The 25,081-nt window shown below is 43.0% G+C and overlaps 1 protein-coding gene and 1 long non-coding RNA gene across 2 annotated transcripts in view; one reads left to right on the forward strand and one right to left on the reverse strand.

Moving 5' to 3' along the window:
* Positions 1-25,081, forward strand: part of LOC137628288 (uncharacterized) — a 361,246-nt gene that overhangs the window by 204,511 nt on the left and 131,654 nt on the right. The gene's annotated exons all lie outside the window — the stretch shown is intronic.
* Positions 263-25,081, reverse strand: part of LOC137628277 (dnaJ homolog subfamily C member 8) — a 274,911-nt gene continuing 250,092 nt past the window's right edge. The window contains exon 6 of the mRNA XM_068359443.1: positions 263-1,266. Within this exon, the coding sequence (XP_068215544.1) occupies positions 1,156-1,266 (111 nt within the window). The 3' untranslated portion in view covers positions 263-1,155. The remainder of the gene's footprint in view (positions 1,267-25,081) is intronic.

Below are 25,081 nucleotides of genomic sequence, written 5' to 3' on the forward strand. Positions count from 1 at the left end.
TATTGTTAGTTTGAAGTTTTCTGTGAAATTTCTTTAAACTATGGTAGGTTCAAATCATGGATAAAATTTATATAAAATTTCTGATAATCTGATAACTTCTTTGCTAACCTAAAATCACTTGCTTAAAAATGGAATTTTTTATTTCTGTTAAAGATTTTGAGGACAATTTCCTTTTTAAAATCAGAAGTCAGGGTGGGGGAGGGGGTGTAAGGTGTGAGGCATTACCTTTGGCTGTGATAAAATGGATAGTAATCTCAAGGTCTTTCTTTTTTGACAATTTATTCATATTTCTTTTGCCAATTTCCAGTATAAAATGGCTGCATATTAGTGACTTTGTGAATGTTGAATTTACTGTACAGTACTGTAAATAATTAGACAATATGTTTTGATCAAATAAATAGAAAGCTTCAAATTATATCGTTCTCCAAGTGCACAGTTATTTAAGCAAGATAAAATCAAGAAAAGGTCAGTAATTTGTGACCCTTGCTAAATTAAAGATGCACAGTATTTTTTATTTTACTATACACAGTACCATATGTATATGATCCTACCAAACACAATAAGCCTTATAAAAATAATTCATTCCCATATCTCTACAAAAAAAAATTAAGATTAATATAAACAGATCTTACCCATTTTAATGATTCACAATTTCATAGATATGCAAGTTTTAAACATACAATGTACAGTACTCAAATATTAAAAACATTTTACTTACCAGTTTGTTCAACAAATAAATTCTCCATTTGTATAAAAACTATTTTTAACACCACCAGCATAGATAAAATGGAGAACACGGACATGGTAGGGATTATTTTCTTTATTGTATAAATATTTTTAAAAATGTCCTACGACACTATAACTTTTTTAAACCAAAGAAAGAAACTATTCTTTAGTCTGAATGCATTGGTTGAAATAGAGAACAGTCCTGAATATAATGGTTGAGTAACTCACAGAATATTGGCAATGAATATTTCAGGAGGTTGTGACAGCCTAGAAGATAAAAAGGAAAAAAGAAATAAAACATGAATATTGACATCAATGATTATAATATTAGCCAACAGAGATAAAGAAATAAGAGGCCTTCAGGAGGTTCTTAGCTTATAATAAATTTAGAGACTTTTAGTCTTGAGGTTTATGTAAATGAGTTTTCAATTAATCTCTTGCTTCAGCCTTATGCTTAGGGGGTTTAAATCCTTTAAATTTCTTAGCCGATTTCCCTTTTTGAAAGTCTTTCCAGCTATTAACCCGATCCACACGAGACTCCTGAAAGAAAAGAAAAAAGTTTGAATACTGGGAAATCATAAAACAAATGCATTGTAATTAGGGAAGAAGTTCATTTCCCAGGACCAATAGGGACATTTTACAACTTATAGTAATTCTTGAGAAGTACCGAATATAAAATTCAAAATTCTGCTGTGAAATAAAAAAAAAACCTTTCAAAAAAAAAAAAACTTAAAAAAGACCAGACCTCCACCGCGGCAGCTTTTTTCTCAATCTTTTGCTTGGCTTTGACCCTTTGACCTTAACGTGTATTAATTGGCATGGATTTTCATTCACTTAAAAAATGAACCAAGTTTGAAGTGTCTCTGACAAAGATGTCCAAACTTTTGGCCGATTACGTGAATTGGACATTTTTGTTTGACCTTGCAAAAATTTAATCATTTCCAGCTTTTTATCTACCAGTTAATCCTTGCAAGTTTCATTACTGTATGATTAAAATTATGGCCAGGAAGGTGTTCATAAACACACAAACAGGGGTGAAAATATAACCTTCAAACTTCGTTGGCAGAGGTAATAATATCGAAAGCTAGAAAAAAAAAATATTTCTAAACTCACCAGATGTTCATATTGCTTTCCTCTCTGAAAGCTTTGAATGTCTATGTTATCCCTTAAATACAGTATAAGAAATTTCCAGTTTATTCCTACTTGCATACAAACATCAGTGTTATTCAAATGGATAACTCCTAGTTCTGTTTTCTACGACCAGACAATAATAAAAGAAAAGGGTTCGGTTGCATCATAATTGGTTTCCTAATAACTCCACTACTTGGCTGTGTTATTTGCTGTTGCACGGTAGGCTTCACTTCTATCCTGGTCGCTGTTCCGATAAGACTCCCTCTTTTCTCTATGATCTTGACTTGCATCATCCACACTGAATCACCCTTATAATACTGTACTTTGTTTTTTCTCTATCACTGAAACTAGTACAGTAGTGCTTATCATTATTTTTGCTACAATTTTGGTTAACAATGGTTAGTGCCTCTGGTGTCATGCGGTCTTTCCTCGGCCCATGATAGTCGCCCTTGTGGCACTTTCACAAGTTGGGTTATATCAATTCACATCCTTTCTTCCCTTCTTTTTGCCGTGTCAAACGATGTTCTCTGGAATCTCCTTGTGTTTATTGTAGGGAGCCGCCACTCTTCTAGTGGAAGAGATATCATTCCTTGCGCAAGAAATTGTAGGGAGCAGCCAATCTCCTAGGGGAAGAGATATCATTCCCTGCGCAAGAAACGAGTTAAAAAGAGACCGTTCGCCTTTCTTGTCTTCTTCCAGTAACGTAAACTTGCTGGCTCACACATTGGTGACCAGCAGAGTGACCGCTCCCTCCCGCCTGCCCGTCACTGCTGTGCCCTACTATTTGAAGATGCTGCTGACCGAACCTGCATCTTTAGCACACGCCCCTCAATGAAACTGCCGCCCTTTGCCAGCGGAGAAGCGTTTGCCAGGTTCCAGCGTGCTGAAGTCCAGATTTGCATCACGGGCGTGACTCAATCAAGCACCAAAGCAGACTATGTTCTTGCAGCGATCCCCAAGGACACTTCCCTAGGAATCTTTGATTGGCTTTGATAGTAAGAGGACACCCTAATAGCGTACGACGCCCTTAAGAAATACCTCCTGGAGCAGTACTCGCCATCGCCAGACACCTGGATAGCCAAACTTTTTCAGCTCTATCAACAACCATTGGGGGACCAAAAGGCATCGCTCGCCTTCTGGGAAATGACCAATATCGCTTGCCTGCAACCTGCCGCAGAAAGCTCTCCTCATGAGGTGAACCTACTTCGAGCCCTTTGGGTGCGACGCTTCCCCGAACCTGTACGCACTGCCATACCCAATGTTGATATTTTGCCTATAAAGGACTTGGTGACCAAATTCCATGCCCTTATGGACAGCCACTTCAACACCTTCAAGATCTCCATCAACACCTTCACTCCTGATGAAGAGGTCAACTATTTAACATCGACTTAAGCTGACGTGAATGTGGTAGGACACCCCAAGACGTGCCAAAGCGGCGATAAAACCGCCCACTACCCACCACTTGCTCATGCTCCAATCAACAACCTCTACAGCCACTTCATCGGCTGTAGTTATATTACTACCACGCCAGATTCAGAGCTGCGGCGAAGAAAGGTTCGAACGGATATCAGGGGCCAAAAAAATGTAAGAAGGCCATCACTTCTGGCAGTGGCCTCCCCCTGTCACTATCTTTCCTTTTTACATGATGCAGGTAAGGACGTGCAATTTTTGGTACACACGGGTGCTTGCCATTCTCTGCTGCCAAAGCCGTTTTCTAAATCTGCCGATGTCCGTCTGGTGGCTGCCAATGAATCTTTTATACCCATCTACAGTGTACGAGAACCTAACATTATCGTTTGGTAGCGTCAAATATGACTGGAAGGTTCTCGTTGCTGACGTCACATTGCCAATCCTCACCATGATTTCCTTTCACTTTACCACCACCTGGTAAATGTCGCTTACCGACAGCTAGTCAACGCAGATTCTTACTTGTCCACACCTCTTCAACCCACCCACTTCGACCTCGCTCTCCACATCAGCGCAGCCACGGATGCCTAAGCCCACCTCCTCACATCATACCCTAAAATCTTCCGTACAGAACTTCGCCAAACGCCCACGGTTCCCGCCAAATACGGTATTTATCACCATATCAAGGTGACGGGGCCCCAGTGTTTAGCAGACTCAGGCATCTGGCATTGGATCATTTGTCAGCCGCCAAACAAATGTTCAAATATGGAAGAAATGGGCTTTTGCCTAAAGGCCTCCAACTCATGGTTGTTACCCTTACACATTGTCCTGAAGAAAGATGGCTCCCTGTATCAGTTTGGGGATTACAGGCATTTAAACATGCAGACATAACTAGATCACTACCCCCTTCCAAACATCGTTGACATGACCTACTTGCCCAAAGAGCAGGCTTTCTCCATGCTCGACCTCCTGATAGGGCATTATCAGGTGCCAATGAACCCAGAATACATCCCAAACACTGCCATCACCACCCTCCTTTGGTACATACACCCAAAATTACTCCTGTTTTGGCCTTCATAATGCTAGGGCCACTTTTCAAAGCCTCATGGATGGCATCTTAGTGGACCTCCCCTTCTGTGTATGTTATGTGGACAACATACTTGTTTCTCTTCCTCCAAAGAGGAACACCTCAATCACTTATACGTCATGCTAGACCGCTTACAACAGAATGGCCTCGTAGTAGGGTACGACAGGTATACCTTTGGTGCCAGCAAAGTATTGTTCTTAGGGCATAGCATCACTCCTGGGTCTACCCCTTCCCCGAGAAGGTAGCAACAGTTCAGAACTTCCCCACGCCCTCAACCGTCAAGCACTGCAAGAATTCTTGGGCATGATCAACTACTATCACCGTTTCCTGCCAGCCGTCACCGCCACTATTCCCCCCCCCCCACCAATACGTCTCCCTCAAGGGAAAGCCAAAAGACCTGGAATGCGGTCCACTTCAAGATGCATCCTACTGCAACTTAAAGAATCCCCTATCAACCGCTGTTGCTCTCACTTTTCCCGTGCCACATGCACCTCTCCTTCTCTCCAATGATGCCAGTGATGTCACTATTGGTTCACTACTCGAGCAGGTGGTCAACAGCTCGCCCCGGCCATTGACCTTCTTCAGTAGAAAACTGTCCAAGGCGGAATCCGGCTACTCAACCTTTGACCGCAAATTGCTGACGGTGCACTTGGCTGTCCGTCACTTTCGCCACTTTTTGGAAGGTTCGCCCTTCATCATTCACACAGACCACATGCTTTCACTCGACAGTCCAAGGCCTGGTCCGCCCATTAACGCCGACATCTCTCTTCTGTGGACGAATAGAATTACATCCTTGAACGTGTCCCTGGGAAAATTAATCTCATTGCCAATGCCCTGTCAAGAAATACATTGGCCGCCATTCACCTGGGATTAGATTACAACACCTTGGCTGAAGCCCAACAACAAGATCCAGAGTACCAAGCATGTAGGACATCCTGCACATCCCTTCGTTGGGAAGGTGTCGCTCTCGATGACTCTTAACACCACCCTCCTCTGTGATGTCAGTACTGGTAGACCTAGACTGTGAATACCTGCTCCCAAGTGCCGACAGGTATTTGGTTTCATTCATGCCTTTCACATCCCTCATGCCGATCTACTGCAAGCTACTGAAGATGCAGTTCATTTGGCACAGCATTACTAAGGATGCTAAGGATTGGGTCCTCACCCATACTTCATGCCAAACTTCAAAAGAACATTGACACACCGATTCAGGAGTGGGCACCTTTCCTCAACATCAGGGGCGTTTTGCCTGCATTCACATCGACGTAGTATGTCCCCTACCCACATCACAAGGACATCATTACCTGTTTACTGTCATCAACCACTCCACTGGGCCTGAACCATGGAAACTGCAATGTCTGCCTCATGTACATCTGCTTTACTCTCAGGATGGATTAATTCTGACAGGGATACCACTTTCACCTCTCAATTGTGGACATCATTAGCAAATCTCTTGGGAATCACCCTACATCAGACAACTGCCTACAACCCTGCTGCTGACGGAATGGTTGAACATTTTCTTCACACCTCAAAGAAGTTTTGATGCCCTCCCCCAGAAGGACTCCAACTTGTTTACCCAGCTTCTTGGGTCCTCCTGAGATTAAGGGCTCTAACCGATATGCCAATATATGGGAGTATAGGACGAAAAATGCAAAATCCTGAAAAAAATTCACTGGGCTTCGTATGGCAATGGAGAATGCGTATACAAAACATTTTGTCAAAATTCCTCTTACTTCCATAGTTACATGGTAATTAGTCAAAGTAACACAATAAATCAAAAATATTGATCCCTACAAGAAAATGCAGTATCTCTTGTTATCGTAAATTATGATAATTATTACGTTTAAAAGAAAAAAAAATGTGAGCAATGGCATCTGTATAGATTCCATGAGTCACAAGACAAAGTATTACATGGTAATGACACCCTTCAGCCCTCAGTGCTAGCACAAACTTCATAGAGTACAGGTTTGAGTTTGACCACTGACATTCACTCGTTTTACATCAGTTTTTTTTTTTGGTTTCAGCAAGAATTTCATCATGCCAAAGAGTAAAAGACAATTTCAACATCTCATTAACATAAGAAAGAAGAAAATTTTCTCTAATTAGAGTTCAGAAGTGGGTAATATCAGCAATATTAGCAGAGTTAGTAAAGGAGAGAGATGATGAAGGAGCGACCGTCTCGCCTAAAGAAGCAAGATATTGAGCAAAGGGATATCTTCATTGATGATTAAGTTATGATAAATACCATTGTTTTGGTTTATTAATATTCAAAAAGGAACATAAATTCATAATAATTATGATTTATTAATATTGTTTTTGTAAAAATACAAAGAAAAACTGAATGCCTGTATCTCAAAACTATACTTTTTGGGCTCAGGCCATGTCATCCTGATGGAAGGGTTCCTTTAGGTAGCCTTCTAAGGGATATTTGCTACAGTGATTGATTGATTGATTTAAAGTTTTCAGGCATCCTGACATCTGAGGTCATTGACGCCGGTAACATTTAATTTATGTATACAAAAATAAAAATAAAAAATAAAAGAGTATTCAATTAAAATCATAAAAGTTGAATGTCATAAAAGTTAAATATTTTTCAGAAGACCTGCTTCTGAAATAAATCTAAAAATGCCACTTGCATGGTAGGACAAATCATTTCCAAGAATCTTGGCAAGGATGAACCTGCCACACTCACCTCGAGCCTCAAACAAATATCTATTCCGCAAGTTGTTATAATTGGGGCATTCGGTCAACAAATGCCTTACTGTTAGAGGTACTAAACAGTCGTCACAATACGGTTGGTGTTGGCCCTTCAGCAGAAACTCGTGTGTCAACCGAGTGTGACCAATACGGAGACGACAAAGAGACGTCTCCCATTTTCGGGGCATCATATTATACCTCCAAGGAGATATGTCATTTGTTATCTCTCACATTTTATTGCCATCTTGACTATCCCATTGCTGTTGCCATTTATTGCAAACCAATTTCTTTATGTCAGATAAGAAATCATTACAGGGAATGGGATACCTTCTTGGCAGCAACTCGGATGCAGCCTCCTTAGCCAGTGAATCTGCCTTCTCATTCCCGGACACACCTACATGTGCTGGAACTCAACAAAATTGAACTGTTATACCTCTCCGTCCAATAATGAAAAGCCAATCTAAAATCTCTAAAACTAGAGGGTTATTAGAATTGAAAACTTCCATAGCTTGAAGGACACTCCTTGCATCACTAAAAATTGTAAAATTACCCTCCTTCTCCAACGCTATTTTCTCAATAGCGGTTAATATGCCATACAGTTCGGCATTAAATATGGAAGCGGTCAGAGGAAGTGCACCTCTACAATTAAAACCATTACTATGTACTCCAAATCCAACGCCAGCATCAGATTTGGAGCCATCAGTATAGATAAAAGTTGATCCTCTATGTTCTTTAACATGTTCATTAAAAAAAGACCTGGCTTCTAGGTCTGACATATTCTTCTTATCTCCAATAAAATATTTACAAAAACATATCTCTGGTAACTTCCATGGAGGCGTTGATGATACCTTGAATGGAAGTACCTTATCTCTAATTATATCCAGACTATTTAATAATCGTTTCACCCGAAATCCATAAGGTTGAGGAGATTTTGGGTGCAACTCAAAGTATGATGCATGTCTTACAAGGCTTGCAGTCTGAAAGGCTAGAGTGTTAGGGAGTCTTTGCAATCTAAACCAATACCGAAGAATGGAAGACATTCGGTAAAGGTCTAGAGGTAACTCTCCAGCATCAACAAGGAGACTTGGGATAGGCGAGGTTTCAAAAGCTCCAGTAGACAATCTAATACCTGCATGATGTATCGAGTCTAATATTTTTAACCGGCTTGGGGTGGCTGAAGAATATACCTCACAACCATAACTAATTTTGGAAAAAATCAAGGCCTTGTATAATTTTAAAATAGTATTGCGGTCTGCCCCCCACGATGTATGGGACAATACTTTTAAGATATTCAGAGCTTCAACACATTTAGCTTTTAATGCTTTTAAGTGAGAAACTCATGTAAGCCTACAATCAAATATCAAACCTAAAAATTTAGCTTCTCTTGCACATGGTATCCGTTGACCTTTAAAGTATATATCCGGGTCTGGATGTACTCCCCGGATACGACAAAAATGGACAATGGTAGTTTTACTTGTCGAGAACTTAAATCCATTCATGTCAGCCCACTGGATAATTTTATCAATAGAGAGTTGGATTTTTCTCTCAACCATTGCCATTCTAGTGCCAGCAAATGATATTGAGAGATCATCCACAAATAATGTTGAGAGAACATCCTGGGGAATGGCTGAGGATATCCCATTAATTGCTAGTGCAAAAAGGGTTACACTCAGCACACTACCCTGAGGAACTCCTTCTTCCTGGAACTTACTCTCTGATAGAGTTTCCCCCACTCTCACTTGAAAAACTCTACGTGAAAGAAATGCCTGAATAAATAGTGGCAGCTCTCCTCTCAATCCCAATTCATGAATGGTTTTAAGAATACCATATCTCCATGTGGTATCATATGCCTTTTCAAGGTCAAAAAATACTGTAACATGGTGCTGTTTGGAAGCAAAGGCTTCACAAATAGAAGACTCAAGTCGTATCAACACATCAGTCGTTGAGTGCATTTTTCGGAATCCACATTGAATCGGTGATAAAATACCTTTCTTTTCAAGGTACCATATCAGCCTTGCATTGACCATCTTCTCCATGATTTTACATAAACAAGATGTCAATGCAATAGGACGATAGTTTGCTGCTAAAAACTTATCTTTACCGGGTTTTAAAAAGGCTAAAATAATGGCTAGTTCCCAAACACTTGGGTAACTATGATCATGCCATATTCTATTAATAATGCTTAAAATAAATAGCTTTGTATTAAAATGTACATGTTTAATCATTGCATATGGAATTCCATCGGGTCCAGGGGCTGTATCATTGCAATGAGCAAGTGCGGAATCAAATTCTCTTTCAGTGAAAGGAGAATTATACGACTCTTCCCTTCTTGTTGCAAAATTTAAAATTTTCTTTTCTTCAGTGCTCCTATACTGGTAACCAGGGGCTCCTGCACACTTGCTGGATACATTTGAAAAATGATTAGCCAGGGCATTGCTAACTTCATTTGCTTCAGTTACATACTGGCCATTCACCTTCAACACTGGTGGTGGGTTGGGGGTGAATTTGCCAGCTATCTTTTTTACTTTCCTCCACACAGAAGATACTCTCAGAGAATTAAACCGAAGGTCTCCAAGATTCTAACTCCTGGCACGAGTATCCAGTAAAGGATATTGCATAATATCAGGGGACGTATATAAGATACGACACATACCAATCTTCATCCCGAATAGATTTAACTCTTTGATGAAAGGGGGAAGAGTGGCGAAAGAAGGGGGTGCCGATCTAGGTACCCGATGGACCTCCTTCCCCATTACTACTACAACATCATTCCTTTTTTTGTAGCTCTCTAAGCGGGTTGTGCTCCCGTTAACCCGGTGTTGTGTTACAAGTTTTTGGAATATTCATCATGCAATCTCCAGCATTTTCATCCTTTGGAAAGTTTGAGTATTAATTCTTTCCTGTGTATAATTTTAGTCTCCCTTTTCACAGTTAAATTTCGATAATTCAAGTGTGTTTAGGTAAGCCTTGCCCAGACCTGAGGCAGCCATTTTAGGACTGCAGTTGCCCGTTACTATTGCATTTTAGTTAGTCAGTAGGGCAACATTCCTGGTATTAAGCAATAATGTTAGCTATTTAGGCAAATTATTATGTGACTTTACTGATCGTATATGGCGGAAGCCCCGGCGGTACCAAACCTTGGCCGGGGATCCTACCAGAACAAGACTACTCTCGCTCATGTATACGTTAGTAAAGTAATTCCCCATGTTTAGACACCCTATCATTCCTTATTGATTCGGATGAGAACTTACATTCTCTAGAATCTATGGATAGGGTATGATATACATTCTCTTTCAAAGAAAAGAGGCTAAAGCCTTCCTCCCTCCCTGAGTGCCGCCGCTGCTACAGGCGGCAACCACTTTCTTCTTCATTGCCGTCGAGCTCCGGCTTTGATTTAGATAGTGATGAACTCAGGGTGCCCTTGTCTTGCCGCCGACGATGTCGCCAGCAAAGGAACCATGTTTCCTCTGCCGCCAACGACATTGTTAGCACAGGAAGCCATGCTTCCTCAGTTCGCTGTTGTAGGTAGGCGGCATACTTGCCGCCACCTTTCATCTCGGTGAACTACAAGACCCTTACCCTTCCCCCTTCTGTCCTTTAGTGACGTCATAGCCGTCAGAATTCTCTTTCGCCGGTATTCTGACAGTCATCCTGGCTTGCTAGGTTGACAGCGTTACCGGCTGGTACCCTGCCGCCGGCAGTTAGTTCAGCCGCCTCAGTCATCTTCCCCTTTCTTCCTTCCTTCACAGGAAGTGAATATCATTGGGGGGAAGATTGAGCCGGCCCTGACGGCTGCCGGTGGGAAACCTAACTCACTTTGAGAAATCCTTAGCCCTCCCTTGGACTGCCATACACAATTGTTTCCGGCAGCGGCAGCCGTTTTGTGGATGGGTGGAAGCCAGAATCAGACAGATTCTTATCCCTTCCATTGGAACTCTCATTCGAGCAAGGAGACAGTAGGCGGCCTGATAGTCCTCCTAACACTTCCAATTATTATGTAACCATAATAATAGGAATCTCTACTTCCTCAATGCTTTCTCTCTTTCTATCAGTTAGCGCCGCTAGGTACTAACCTAACCTCGGCTAACTATAGTATAAAGCTATACAGTAGTACACATATTTTCTAACATACTCTTTGTTTCCAGTTGCAGTCTATTGTTGGGACCACGATTTTGTGTTGAGGCTGAGTACTCCCTCAACACCCAGATGGTTTATTTCGATCATCAGGACCTTAAAATATCACTGATCAGTGTTAATATATACTACAGGTAGATAATGTTGGTACAGTAGACCCCCGCCATACGACATTAATCCGTTCTGGAGTTGGTATCGTATGGTGAAAATGTCGTATGGCGGGCAATAGAATAGCTAATGCGTGCAAAACCCCAGGTAAAAACATTGAAAATCAGTACGTAACAAAATAGTATAGTAAGCACTGTACTACAATATACTTATATATAATATACATGTATATAATTAAAAAAACATTACAGGTATAAATAAAAATTATATACTGTACTGTAAAGGAAAAATTAAATTTTATTTACCTTTGGAGTGATGTGTCTTGAGCTGGTAGTGGGTGGAGGCAGAGGGGGGAGGAGACGGTAGATATAAAAACTTATCAATGCTAATTATGTTATGTACACTTAATAATAAATCTATTCTTACTATTACTGTCAACACTTAAAATTAAAAATACTTCTTTTTATTATTTTTGTCTTTTGAAAATTTTTTATGATTTTTTTTTTAGAACTTAAAAAATTACTCTTTTTTTAGCTTTTTTAAATAGAATCACTTTTATCATCTTTGCTTTCTGACACTTCTCTTTTGGAGAAATATCTATCCAAAGAAGCCTGTTTCTGACGATTCCACGACATATCTCTAAAATGACTTATACACTTGTCATTAACACTCTCCATAAGACGACCTGTTCAAATAAAGCATTAACATGTTCTCTCTCTCTCTCTCTCTCTCTCTCTCTCTCTCTCAGAAAAAATTAATAGATGTCTCTAACACTAACAGTGAAGAAGAACGAGAGAGAGAGAGAGAGAGAGAGAGAGAGAGAGAGAGAGAGAGAGAGAGAGAGAGAGAGAGAGAGAGAGAGAGAGAGAGAGATTAAACAAAAATGTGTTTTGTACATATGATTTTTAACAGCGTCAACGAGTTGAAAGACAATTAAATGTAACTTAAAAAGCAATATCAGCGAATCTGAATTCCTTTATTAACTAAAACATATACAGTATATACAAATACACTCGTGTGCATATGCACAAACACACACACACAGGTGTAGGAATTCCTACACAGGAGGAGACACGATCGGCGAGGAGGTAGAGATGGTGACTGTGATAACGTACCGTAACTTACACTACGGAAACTTTAATCTAACTTAGCTTATTTATTTTTATTTTTCATTTTCATATTTCATATATTTTACTATTTTTCTCTCTTGATTTTTAATTTTCATCACTGAGTTACGGTACGTTATCGCAGTCACCAATCTCTACCTCCTCCCCGACCGTCTGTCTCCTACTGCGTGGCAATTCCTACACCTGTGTGTGTGTGTGTGTTTGTGCATACGCACACGAGTGTGTTTGTATCAATATTTGTTTAAGTTAATAAAGGAATTCAGATTCGCTGATATTACTTTCTGGTTACATTTGTCTTTCAACTCGTTGACGCTGTTAAAAATCATATGTACTCTAAACACATTTTTGTTTAATCTCTCTCTCTCTCTCTCTCTCTCTCTCTCTCTCTCTCTCTCTCTCTCTCTCGGAAAAAAATAATAGATGTCTCTAACAGCGAGAGAGAGAGAGAGAGAGAGAGAGAGAGAGAGAGAGAGAGAGAGAGAGAGAGAGAGAGAGAGAGAGAGAGAGAGAGAATTTTATTTAAAGAACATGTTAATGCTATGTTTAGAGAGAAGCAGAAATAGAGAGGACTTTTTTAAAAGAGCTTGTTAATGCTATCTTAGTTTTCTTTGCTTCACTTTTTTCTTTCTCTCTGTTCATCACGCTGGCCCTTCTCACAAATGATCGTTGCCAACAATCTCTGTGTCCTTTATCCCTATCAACAAAAGGCGTTCCATCTCTTCCAGGGTAATTGCTACAATGTCTTGTAATAATAGTGACGTATGCAGTGACGTATGAGCGTGGTGGTAGGCTAGTGACTTGCAAAGTCTTACGAGTAAAAACCGCCAAGTTTGAATTTTGGAATTCGATGCCGTAAGGTGGGGAAAATGTCGTAACGAGGGGACGAAAAAACATTGTATTCCACACCGTAATGTGAAAAAAACGTAAGCTGGGGACGCCGTATCCCGGGAGTCTACTGTATAGCGCTTACTAACCCTAACTCTAGTCCCTAGAGTTTACTCCTATCTTGTATTCTCCCTATCAGAGAAACTAAATATTAATTACTGACGGAGGTCTCAGCAATGGCCTGGGAGGGGAAACACAGATATGTGTCTTTTATACTTCCTTTCAAGCTTACTATCCTAAGCTACCATAAACGATAGTAATTACTATTGTTGATAAAAATTGTATGCATTTATATCACTGATATAAGAAAAAACTATATACAGTACTCACTGAGCCCTTTTTCCTTTACAGGAGGAGCCAATGGAGAAGTGAGCAGCCTTAGCCTGCAACCACAAAAGCAAAGACTTTTGTGGCCACACGAAGTGCAGGACTCATGCCCCCTGCTGCATTGTGTCGGGAGTCCTCGAGTATTGGGACCTGAAGGGTTGCCTCACCTGTTCGACCCTGCTGGCCAACGGCTACCTAGAAGCACCCTCAGTCAACATAAAGACTAGAGATACAGCGAGGGAGACCCTTCGCAAATGGATAAGTAGATTCCAAAACGGATTTTGAAGCAAAGCGAAAAATCTATTTTTGGGTGAGATAGCCATGTCGTCCTGATGGAAGGTTCCTTTAGGCAGCTTTCTAAGGGATATTTAGCTACAGTGATACTCCCAGAGAATGGACCATAGGTCTCCAGAATTCTAACTCCTGGCGCGAGTATCCTTTAAGAAAATTCTTAAGGATATCGCATGATATCAGGGGACGTATTTCTTGATACGACACAAGGCAATCTTCACCCCGAATAGAGTTTTCGCTCTGAGGGAGAAGAGTGGCGAAAATGAAGGGGAGCCGTCATCAAGGTTACCCGGTGGATCCCCTTCCCATACTACTACAGCGCCACACATGGCGACCCATTCCTTGTTGCAATTAAGCATGGATGGCTACAGATAAGAGTAGTTTCGGGTGGGGATTGTTACATATGTACCTTTTTCTTAGAAAAGGAGCGTGGCTCCATCAGGACGACATGGCTATCTCACCCAAAATAGATTTTTCGCTTTGCTTCAAAATCCCTTTTTTGGGCTCAGCCATGTCGTCCTGATGGAAGCTTACCAGAGAATTACTTGAAAGTACTATATCTGTGGGTTTGTATAAGTGCCTTAACCTTGAGTCAGCTTCTATATGGTCACCTAGACCACATAAATATGTGACGGTACCGTTATTCGTCATATCCGCTAAGCTTGGAACAATCTTTGGGCTTCCTGCCCCCTGCAGGGGAACTGTCAACTCTGACTATAGAAGCGAAAAGGTTTGTATATATGTCGGCACAAATGTAATTAACTTACCATAATTATGTTCATACGTATAGGCACCTTCAAGTGTTTAAATTAATTTTAGGAAAAATAATTTAGAAAATCTGGCTAGTTTTATTCAGCTACTTATGGGGCGAATAAGACGCAAATACAATTTTTATATTTATTTGTATAGACAACATAAATATAACAATGAATGTATTAAAATAGAATCATATCCTTTACAGCCAACATTCTAAAGGTACATACATATTTATCACCTGTAAGGGAAGAAATATATTCGCCACTCGAAATCATTGTAAAATTATTAAGATAATTTCATTGTAAATGCTGGATGAGTTTAAACACTGTACGAGTGTACACACGGTACTGGTGTTATTGGTTTGATTCTACACCTATAAAGAACCTTCCCAGGGGCACCAGGGTGACCCTTAATAAAAGGTACTACAGTCGCTCCCCTACTTACGAACATTCGAGTTACGAACAACGGTACATACGAACATGTCTGCGCGTACTGTATGTCGAAAAATGTTCGGAAAGAGATGCTGTAAGTTAGATTTTGTATTGCGCTCCTTTTTCCTTTCCAAGTAGTGCTTCTTTCCGCCGCTAATACCGACGCTTGGCGCTGTGAGAGCTCACCCAGCATCCACCTTCCTCTGCCCAGTTCGTTGCAGTGCGTAAGTGCGTGAACGTATCTCCAGTGCGCAAAGAACTTTTTTCATTTTTATCATTAAATATCTCGTGCATCCATTATTCAATATGGTTGGTGAAAAGCGAAAGGCTTCTAGTGAGAGTGGTAGTGCAAAGAAGAGGCAAGCCATTTCATTTGAAACGAAAGTGGCAATAATAAAGAAGCTTGATACGGGTGAGAAAATGGTGGGCGTTGCACGGGCATACAACTTGAATCGTTCAACCGTCGGTACCATTTATAAACAGAAAGATCGTATAATGGAACACGTGAAAGGTGCAGTGCCGATGCAATCGACGATCATTAGCAAAAAAGAGGGAAAATCATAGAAGACATGGAGAAACTTCTCACCATTTGGCTCGAGGATCATCAGCAGCGGCGTATTCCTCTGAGCCTTCTGCTCATTCAGGAGAAGGCCAAATCTATCTTTGAGGATGTCAAGGCTAAGGCTGGGGAAAGCGCTGCCGAAGAAATGTTTTCTGCCAGCCACGGGTGGTTTTCCCGTTTCAAGAAGAGGGCTAATCTCCACCATGTGTCCGTGTCCGGAGAGGCAGCATCTGCGGACAAAGAGGCTGCCGAGCGATTCCCCCAAGTGTTGAAGGAGATCATTGAGGAGGGTGGCTATTCGGCTAAGCAGATCTTCAATGTCGACGAAACGGGTCTTTTTTGGAAGAAAATGCCAGAGAAGACCTACATTAGCCTTGAGGAGAAGACGATGCCCGGATATAAAGCGGCTAAAGACCACCTAACCTTAATGCTTGGGGCAAATGCTGAAGGGAGCTACAAGCTGAAGCCGCTGCTAGTTTACCGGGCAGCTAACCCTCGAGCCCTGAAGAACGTGACGAAAAGTTCTCTCCCCGTTATATGGATGTCAAACATGAAGGCATGGGTGACACTCGCTGTATTTGAGGACTGGTTCTTCCACCATTTCATCCCAGAAGTGAAGTTGTATTGCCGGGAAAATGGAATTCCATTCAAGATCCTGCTGGTGCTGGACAATGCCCCTGGCCACCCCCCGCACTTGGATGATTTTCATTCTGATGTCAAAGTTGTGTACCTGCCTCCAAATACAACTTCACTTCTGCAGCCTATGGACCAGGGCGTTATCGCCAATTTCAAGAAATATTACACCCGACGGACGTACAGGATGGCCTTGAAAGCAGTGGATTCTGACCCCGAGATGACCTTACGGAGCTACTGGAAGTCGTATAACATCTTTAACTGCGTAAAAAACATTGATGCATCATGGCGTGAGGTTACCGAGGTCAACCTCAACACCGTGTGGAGGCCTCTATGCCCTCAGTTCGTCAACGACTTCCGTGGCTTTGATCAGGAGGGCATCAATAAAGAAATTCTCAGCACTCTTGTCGGCCTAAGTGACAAACTCGAGCTTGACCTGCAGGAGGAGGACTTCGAGGAATTGCTTGAGTCCCATGGGGAGGAATTGAGTAACCAAGACCTCATGGAGTTGGAGGCTCAGCAACGTGTCGAGGAGGAGGAGGAGGAAGAGGAAGAAACGCCTGTCCCCATGAAGAAATTCGAGACGAAACTCTTGGCCGAGGGGTTTTCGCTCATAGATAAAGCCATTGCACTCTTCGAGCAGCAAGACCCAAATATTGAACGTTGCACAAAGGTTGCAAATCAATTGAATGATGCCATACAGTGCTACTGCATCATTTATGATGAAAAAAAAGAAGAAAACTGTGCAATCGTCGTTAGATCACTTCTTTCGGCCAGTTTCTAGTAAATCCTCCAAGGAAGATACTCATCAACCCTCATCTTCTTCTCCTTGACCCTCAACTTCTTCCTACATTGAAGTTACGGAGGAGGAAGTAACTTTTGAAGCCCATTCCAGTGACGACGAAGACCCTCTCATGATATAAAATCCTCCTCTTCCTCCTCCATCATCTCCTTAAGCATCGAGTACATCTTCCAAAAGTAAGTTAAACTTCATTTTATTTATCTTATTACGTACATGTACATACTGTGTGTCTCTCTCTCTCTCTCTCTCTCTCTCTCTCTCTCTCTCTCTCTCTCTCTCTCTCTCTCTCTCTCTCTCTCTCTCTAACATACGTAGTACAGTACTGTACGTATTCTCTCCATTTTATTAAATGTTTTTTTCAGTACAAACCAATACAGGTTACTTATACAAGCCTTAAACATACTTATATAAACCTTCAATATACTTATATAGGCCTTAAACATAAATTATAATACAAAATATAGCACTGAAGCAACTTACGAACGAATTCACCTTACGAACGATCGTTCGGAACGTAACTCGTTCGTAAGTTGTGGAGCGTCTGTACACTGAAAGGTGTTAACACCTTTTCACCCCAACTGTAAAGTCCCAAACAGTTCACTGTTCATCGCAGCACTAGACAACAGGTTTTATAACACTACCTGCCGCCACCACAAAGTTTATAGAAGACTCTATAGAGGATTTCCAACCAGTGTATGAGCGGAGTCTGTCAAAGTCCATATACTGAAAAAAGTTCAACGAGGAAGCAATTTTTCTCAGATCATGACCTGCGGGTGTACTGTCAGGATCCGCTCTGCGAATTAAGGAAGTAGGTGAGCTTCGCCCTCAGTTGTTTCAGGGATAAGTTTGATCCTGAGGTTTCGCCTATGAAGAGCTGTCCTCCCTTGAAGTCTTAAGATCTTCAAAGACGAGTTTAGACACTCTACTGGACATAGAGAGACATCTTCCTTTAGAGGGCAGATTCTCCAGGGACCCCACCTTTTGACGGGTAACTCGTTTTTGGCGAGAAAGGTAGGATAGGGAAAAAGATTCAGGTCTCTCACTTCTGTGAACTGAACATGGCTCTCGTCTCTTGATAGGGCTACTATTTCACTAACTCTAGCCCCTAAGGTTATAGCGAACAAAAATATCACTTTTTGTGTTAGATCCTTAAGGGAGCAATCATTGTTCAAGTTCAAAGCATAGTGCAAGACTTTGTCCAAAGACCATGAAATGGGCTTCGGAGGGGCTGCTGGTTTAAGTCTAGTGCATGCCTTCGTAATCTTGTTGAAGATTTCGTTTGACAGGTCCACCTGGAAGGCGTATAGAAGAGGTCTAGTCAAAGCTGACTTACACGTAGTTATCGTGGTGGAAGCCAAGCCTTGTTCGTGAAGGTGGATGAAGGACAGGCAGAAGTCTATCGAGATTTCCGTGGGGTTTTTTGCTTTAACAAAAGAGACCCTCTTCTTCCAAGATGATTCATATTGTCTTCTGGTTAATTTTGACTTGTATTCTTCTATAAAGTCGATACTGTCTTTCAAGATCCCAAATCTTTTCTTGACTGCTAAGGCGAGAAAATCATGAGATGAAGGCTTTGGGTTCTCAGTGATGAAGCGAAGACAGTCGACTTCTGAACCAGTTGGGATAGAACTGGGTTCGGTAGAGGAAACAGCCTCAGCTTCAGTTCTATCACCAGAGGGAACCAATTGCTCTTGGGCCACTTGGGGGCCACCACTGCTGCTGTTACCATGAAGGATCTCAGCTTGTTGAGGACCTTCAGTAGGAGATTTTTTGGCGGGAACAGGTAGATGTGAGTCCATTTGTTCCAATCGAGGGACATGGCGTCCATCGCTTCTGCCTGAGGGTCCTTGTATGGGGCTACGTATCAAGGTAGTTTCTTGTTGATGCTCATTGCGAAGAGGTCGATCTGCAGTTCTGGGACTTTTTCCCAGATGAAGGAGAATGAGTCTGCGTCTAGGTACTATTCTGACTCTATCGGCTTGAGCCTGGATAGAGCGTCCGCCATCACATTGCGGAACCCTTGTAGGTGAACTGCTGATAAGTGCCATCTTTTCTTTCTTGCCAAGCGAAAGATGGCCAACATCACGTGGTTGATGTAAGGCGATCTCAAGCCTTGTCGGTTCAGACATCTCGCTATCACTTCGCTGTCCAAGGCCAGCTTGATGTGGGCTGATCTGTGAGGGGATAGCTTCTTCAACGTCAGGAGGACTGCCATGGCCTCTGAAATGTTGATGTGAAAGGTCTTGAACAGGGATGACCAGGTCCCTTGAGCTTTCCTTTGATGGGAAAGACCTCCCCATCCTTCCGTCGAGGCATCCGTGTGGATGACTACCGAAGGTTGAGGTGGTTGTAAGGGAATACTTCTTGCTAGGTTCTTGACCTTCAACCACGGCCTCAGAAGCAATCGCAGTAATGTCGGTGTCGGTCTCTGTAGATCTCTTTGAGCATTTGATGCGTATCTTCTTCAGACTCCTGATGCATCTTTCAGTTGTGCTTTTAGCACTGGGTCTGTTAGTCCTGCAAACTGGAGAGAACCCAGTACTCTTTCCTGTTGGCATCTTGAGATCCTGTTGGATTTCAGTAGTCTCTTGACAGAACCCACGATCTCTCTCCTCTTCTTTGGTGAAATGGAGAAGCGTTGTGACTGCAAATTCCAATGGATTCCCAACCATTGAAACTCTTGAGCTGGAGAGAGGTGAGACTTCTTGTAATTGATCTTGAATCCTAGATGTTCCAGGAACTGGATCACTTTCGTGGTTGCCTGCAGACAAGCAGTCTTGGATGCTGCCCACCCCAGCCAGTCGTCCAGGTATGCAGCTACCAGAACGCCTTCTAAGCGTAGCTGTTGTACGACTGCGTCCGCAAGTTTCGTGAAGATCCTTGGGGCTATGTTTAGTTCAAAGGGTATGGCTCTGAAGACATACTTTGTCTTTTGTAGCTTGAATCCTAGGTAGGAGGAGAGGGGGCGACTGACTGGAAGCATCTGCCAGGTCTATTGAGACTGTGTACGCCCCTTTCGGTAACAGGGTCCTTATGTGTTGTAGGGTTAGCATCCGGAACTTTTTGTTCTCCATGAACTTGTTGAGTGGAGACAAGTCTAGAATGACTCTGAGTTTGTCCGAGTCCTTCTTGGGAACACAAAACAGCCTTCCCTGGAATCTGATGGACTTTGCTTTCCTTATAGCCTTTTTGTTCAAGAGTTCTAAGGTATATTCTTCCAGTATGGGGGTGGAGTGTTGGAAGAACTGAGGAAATGAAGGTGGAGATCTGTTCCATTTCCATCCCAGTCCATTCTTGATTAGGCTGTGGGCCCAGGGATTGAAGGTCCAACGATCCTGAAAGTGGAGGAGTCTCCCTCCTACCTGGAGCATCTCATTGCTTGGATGGTCCGAAGGGTTTGCCACCCTCACTATGTCCTCCCCTACCTCGTGAGGGGTTTCTTGAGGAGCCCCGTCTAGATCCTCTTCCTTTCTGGCGAAAGGTAGTGGTGTGCCTCTCAAAACCTGGGTTAAAGGCTGGTGACTGGGCTACCAGCTGTTGAGGTACCACTTGGAAAGTGGTTTGTGGTTGAGCAACCACTTGGGGCACCGTGGTCATGGTGACAGTGGGATGTTGCACAGGTCGAGAAGGTAGTCTTGGCTTCTTTGTCTTCCACTTAGGTTGGGGACCAGCATCAGGGGAAGATTTTCTCTTAGCAGAGATGCCCCACTTTTGGAGAAGATTCCTATTCTCCGTGGCGGCTTTGGCGACTACCTCTTGGACTACTTCCTTTGGGAAGAGGTCCTTGCCCCAGATAAGGAAGTGATCAACTTCCTGGGTTCGTGTTTGACCGTTGCATTGCCAAACACAAACTCTCTGCAGGCCCTCCTGGCCTTCACAAAAGCGTACAAGTCCTTAACTAGGGTGGCCATGTGCATCTTGGCCAGGACTGTGTACATGTCTGGGGTGCTAGCAATGCCTGCACACATCTATATGCAGTTTTGGAGGGAAAGTGAGGCGGCTAGTCTCTCCTTTGTCTCCTGTTCTCTTCTCAGGAGAAAGTCTGACAGCTTCAGGAGGTTCTCACTGAACTGCTGTCCTGTGATGTCCGCATCGAGCTTCGAGACCGAGAAGGTTAAGGGGACCTCGTTCAAATCCTTCTCATCCGTGGGCAAGGCCAGAGACAATGGCCTACACTCCTCTAGCGTAGGACATGGTTTGCCTGCATCGATTGCCTTCAGCACACTATGGAGAGCTTTCAACGAGAAGGGGAAAGCTCTTGATGGAGTAAGAAAAGTAGGGTGTTTCTTGCTCAGTGCAGAAACTCTAGAGTTGGTATACCCTGCCTTCTTCAGGCTACTCGTCAAGAGAGCCTGTGCCTTGTCATGGTCGAAAACCATGACTTCCTTGGGTTCCGTCTCTTCCTTAGATGCCGGCTCACTCTTCAGCCGGATGAAACATTCTGGGTAAGCTGCAAGGTTTGGCCAGAATTGGATGTCGTCCAGGGGGATGGCACCCATCTTCTCCGAAATGTAAAGTTTCCCATTCATCATGGGCATGAACTCTGCATACCTCCAGGGATTGGTTTTGGGGCATGTTGGCAGGTCAGATACTTTAGGTCGCTTGTAAGACCCACGAGAAGTGACTATGCGGGTTGTTTCACGGAATTCCTTCGGCATATCTACGTTTTCCTTATGTAGAGAGTCCACTAGTTACGTGATCTGGGCCATAACAAGTTGACGGCACAGGCTGGAATGCCAACACAGACAGAAGAGGGTCCTCCGCTTCTGTCGACTCGAGATCTTCGTCATCTCCAGGTGGTTGGGCCACCTCTTCGTCAGGATCTTCTGGAAGGAGATCCTTTTCAGTGTCCGAGGATACTTCAGACATCCTCTCCTGATGGATGACCATGCCTTTTAAAGCCTCGTTGATATCGGCCCCTGAGGTACGACGGCATCAGCTGTTGCCTTCGGGAACAGCATGCTTCTCATTAACTTGCTTGGTAGGTACGGTCCTGGAGAGTTCTTCTGGAACCCTCGTACCCACTTCCAAAGCTTTTCCCTCGCAGCATCCCTCGACTCCGTCGTCTTGGGACTGCCGAAACCCTCGGTCATCAAGGCCGAGTAGACGTTGCAATCCTTGGGATCCCAATATCTCAAGGTTTCAGTTGCGATGGAGCAGGGGACATGAGACCTGCACATGGAGTGACCACAAAAGTTCTTACTCTTGTGGTTGCAGTAGATGACCTCACACTTCACCTTGGTCTCCTCCTGTAAAGAAAGGAAAAGGTGAAATGAGTATGGGGTAATTTATCACACTGATAAATTATGTTCATGCATAAAATTAGTATAGTAAGCTAGAAAGAAAATAAGAAAGACACATATCTGTCTCTCCTGTCCAGGCAATTGCTGTGACCTCCCTCAATATTAATATTTAGAATTTCCTTATTAGGGAAAAACGGGTGGAAGAGCTCTAATCTCTAGAGCTAAAGTTAGCGTATACTAGCACTAACCCTTCCATAATGGAATCTTAATATTGTAGGGTAAGAATATTAAGTTCTGATGACCTATGGCTCATCAGGATATTGAAGGAATACTTCACTTCAACATTATAAGTGGTCTCAACAATGGACTGTGAAAGGACACACAGAATATGTTGGAAAATATATACTACTGTATATTATATACTACAGTTTTCTAACTGCAGTATGTACTATACTGCAGAAATACTGGCTACTGTATAATCTTATACTGTAGTTCTACTGGCCTGCTACCGGCTAGGCTAGTACCTGACGGCACTAGCCGACAGAGAGAGAGAAAGCATGGCGAGAAGGGCTACCTTATTATTATAGTTTAGTACAATAAATAGGGTTGTAGGGACTACTGTCCCTACTGCCTTCTTCCGGAATGAGGATTCAAATGGAAGAGGGGAATGTAATCATTCTAGCTTCCATCCAGCCACAGAATCTGTTGCCGGCTGCTCTGCCGGTTCCAGGGTTTGTGGATGGCATTCCAAGAGAGGACTGAAGAACACTCAAAGTCATAAGGGTCTCCCACCGGCAGCCGTCATGGCCGGCACAACCTTTCCTGGAGCCTTGCGTCCGTTAGGGGAAAGGACGAAGCAGCAATCAAGCCGCCTTTGTAGGAGCCCGGCCGGCATCGCAATCCACCCGGCAAGCGGGGAGATTGTAGCATACCGGCCAAAGATGTTTCGACGGCTAGGCCATCACTAAACAACAGAGAGGGGAAGGGAAAAGGGTCTTATATTTTGTGTCGGAAGGCGGCGGCACAAAAGCATAAACATAGTTTCTATGCCGGTGCCATCTTGGGCAGCAGAAGAATATCGATTCCTCAGCCCAAGATCTTGCCGGATATAAGACATGTCTTCTAGACTACAAGGGAGAAGGTGGCGGGAATTGTACTACCACTTTCGTTTGTGGACTAGGGAAGCCGGGCTTCCTATGTCTGCAACTGTAAACCGGCAGCGGAGTGACTAGTCCCCCGTCAGAAGAGTTGCCGACATCAAGACTGAATACTCTGAGTTACTGTCGTAATTCAAAGCCTGGATACTCACCGGCAAAGAGGGAAGACAGAAAAACGCTAGCCTAGTCAAGCCGGAGTACATTACTCTATGGCAAGACCAAGATAGGGTTGTCACTCAGAGGGAAGGTAGGGTTTACCCTTAAATCTCGAAAAGAGATGAGTATCGAATTATATAGAGTATGTAATTCTGGGAGATATGCTATCTCCTACTGAATTGATAAAATGATACAAAAGGGTAAACGGGGATAATGTACGAAAGTATACTAAAACGCATTAGGCTAGCCTGACGCGAGTCGAGATCTCGGGTACGCTACGTCACCGAGACTCTATCGTATACGATCGAAACATTTCACAGAAGAGGAAATATACGTGCATGATCTTATCTTCACTAGTATAATTTTGCCTAAATAGCTATAATTCATTGAAGCTAATTACCGGGAACGTCGTACTACTGACTAAATAAAGCATATATGGCGTACGACAGCGTCCAAAATGGCGCCTCCGGTGGACGGCTATGCTCCGATAAACACATCTAAATTATGCTAATTTAACTGTGAGAAGGAAGCTAAATTTTATATACAGGAAAGATTAAATACTCAACTTTCCAGAGGCTGAAGATGCTGGAGAATGCATGATAAATCAAATATTAGTAACATAACACCGAGAGCAAGCGGGAGATACACCGTGCTTAATTCGCTACTAACAAAGAAATGGGTCGCCATGCGTGGCGCTGTAGTAGTACGGGAAGGGGATCCATCGGGTAACCGTGATGATGGCTCCCCTTCATTTTCGCCACTCTTCCCCTTCAGAGCGAAAACTCTATTCGGGGTGAAGATTGCCATATGTCGTATCAAGAAATACGTCCCCTGATATTGTGCGATATCCTTAGGAATTTTCATAAAGAATACTCGCGCCAGGAGTTAGAATTCTGGAGACCTATGGTCAATTCTATGGGAGTATCACTGTAGCTAAATATCCCTTAGAAAGCTGCCTAAAGGAACCTTCCATCAGGACGACATAGCTGAGCCCAAAAAAGAATTTTCAGGGACCGTACTTACCCGACGACTCCCTAAAGTGCCTACTGTTCCCCAAGGCTCTACCAAATGCAGTGGTGCCCCAGGAACAGGTCCAGTCTTCCCTCATACAACTGAAGGTCGACGCAGACATAGACAAAGCACTGGAGGACATGGACATCCACCAAGAAAGGATGTCAGAAGTGTCCATTGACACTGAGAAGGACCTCCTACAAGTAGGCCCGGAAGACGACGTGGAACATCCACAAGCGGAGGAAGAAGGATCCGTTTCAACGGCATCCGAAGACCCTCAGTTCCCCGTGACGGCAAACCAACCTATGCCATCAACCTCTTCAATCCCAACTCCACAACCAGTGGCACATGCTGTCAAGAACGAAGAGATCCTCATTTCAATTCAACGGATGATGGAGTTGTTCCAGAAG

This window comes from Palaemon carinicauda, chromosome 2 (assembly GCF_036898095.1).
Source record: "Palaemon carinicauda isolate YSFRI2023 chromosome 2, ASM3689809v2, whole genome shotgun sequence".
In the NCBI taxonomy this organism is placed as follows: domain Eukaryota; kingdom Metazoa; phylum Arthropoda; class Malacostraca; order Decapoda; family Palaemonidae; genus Palaemon; species Palaemon carinicauda.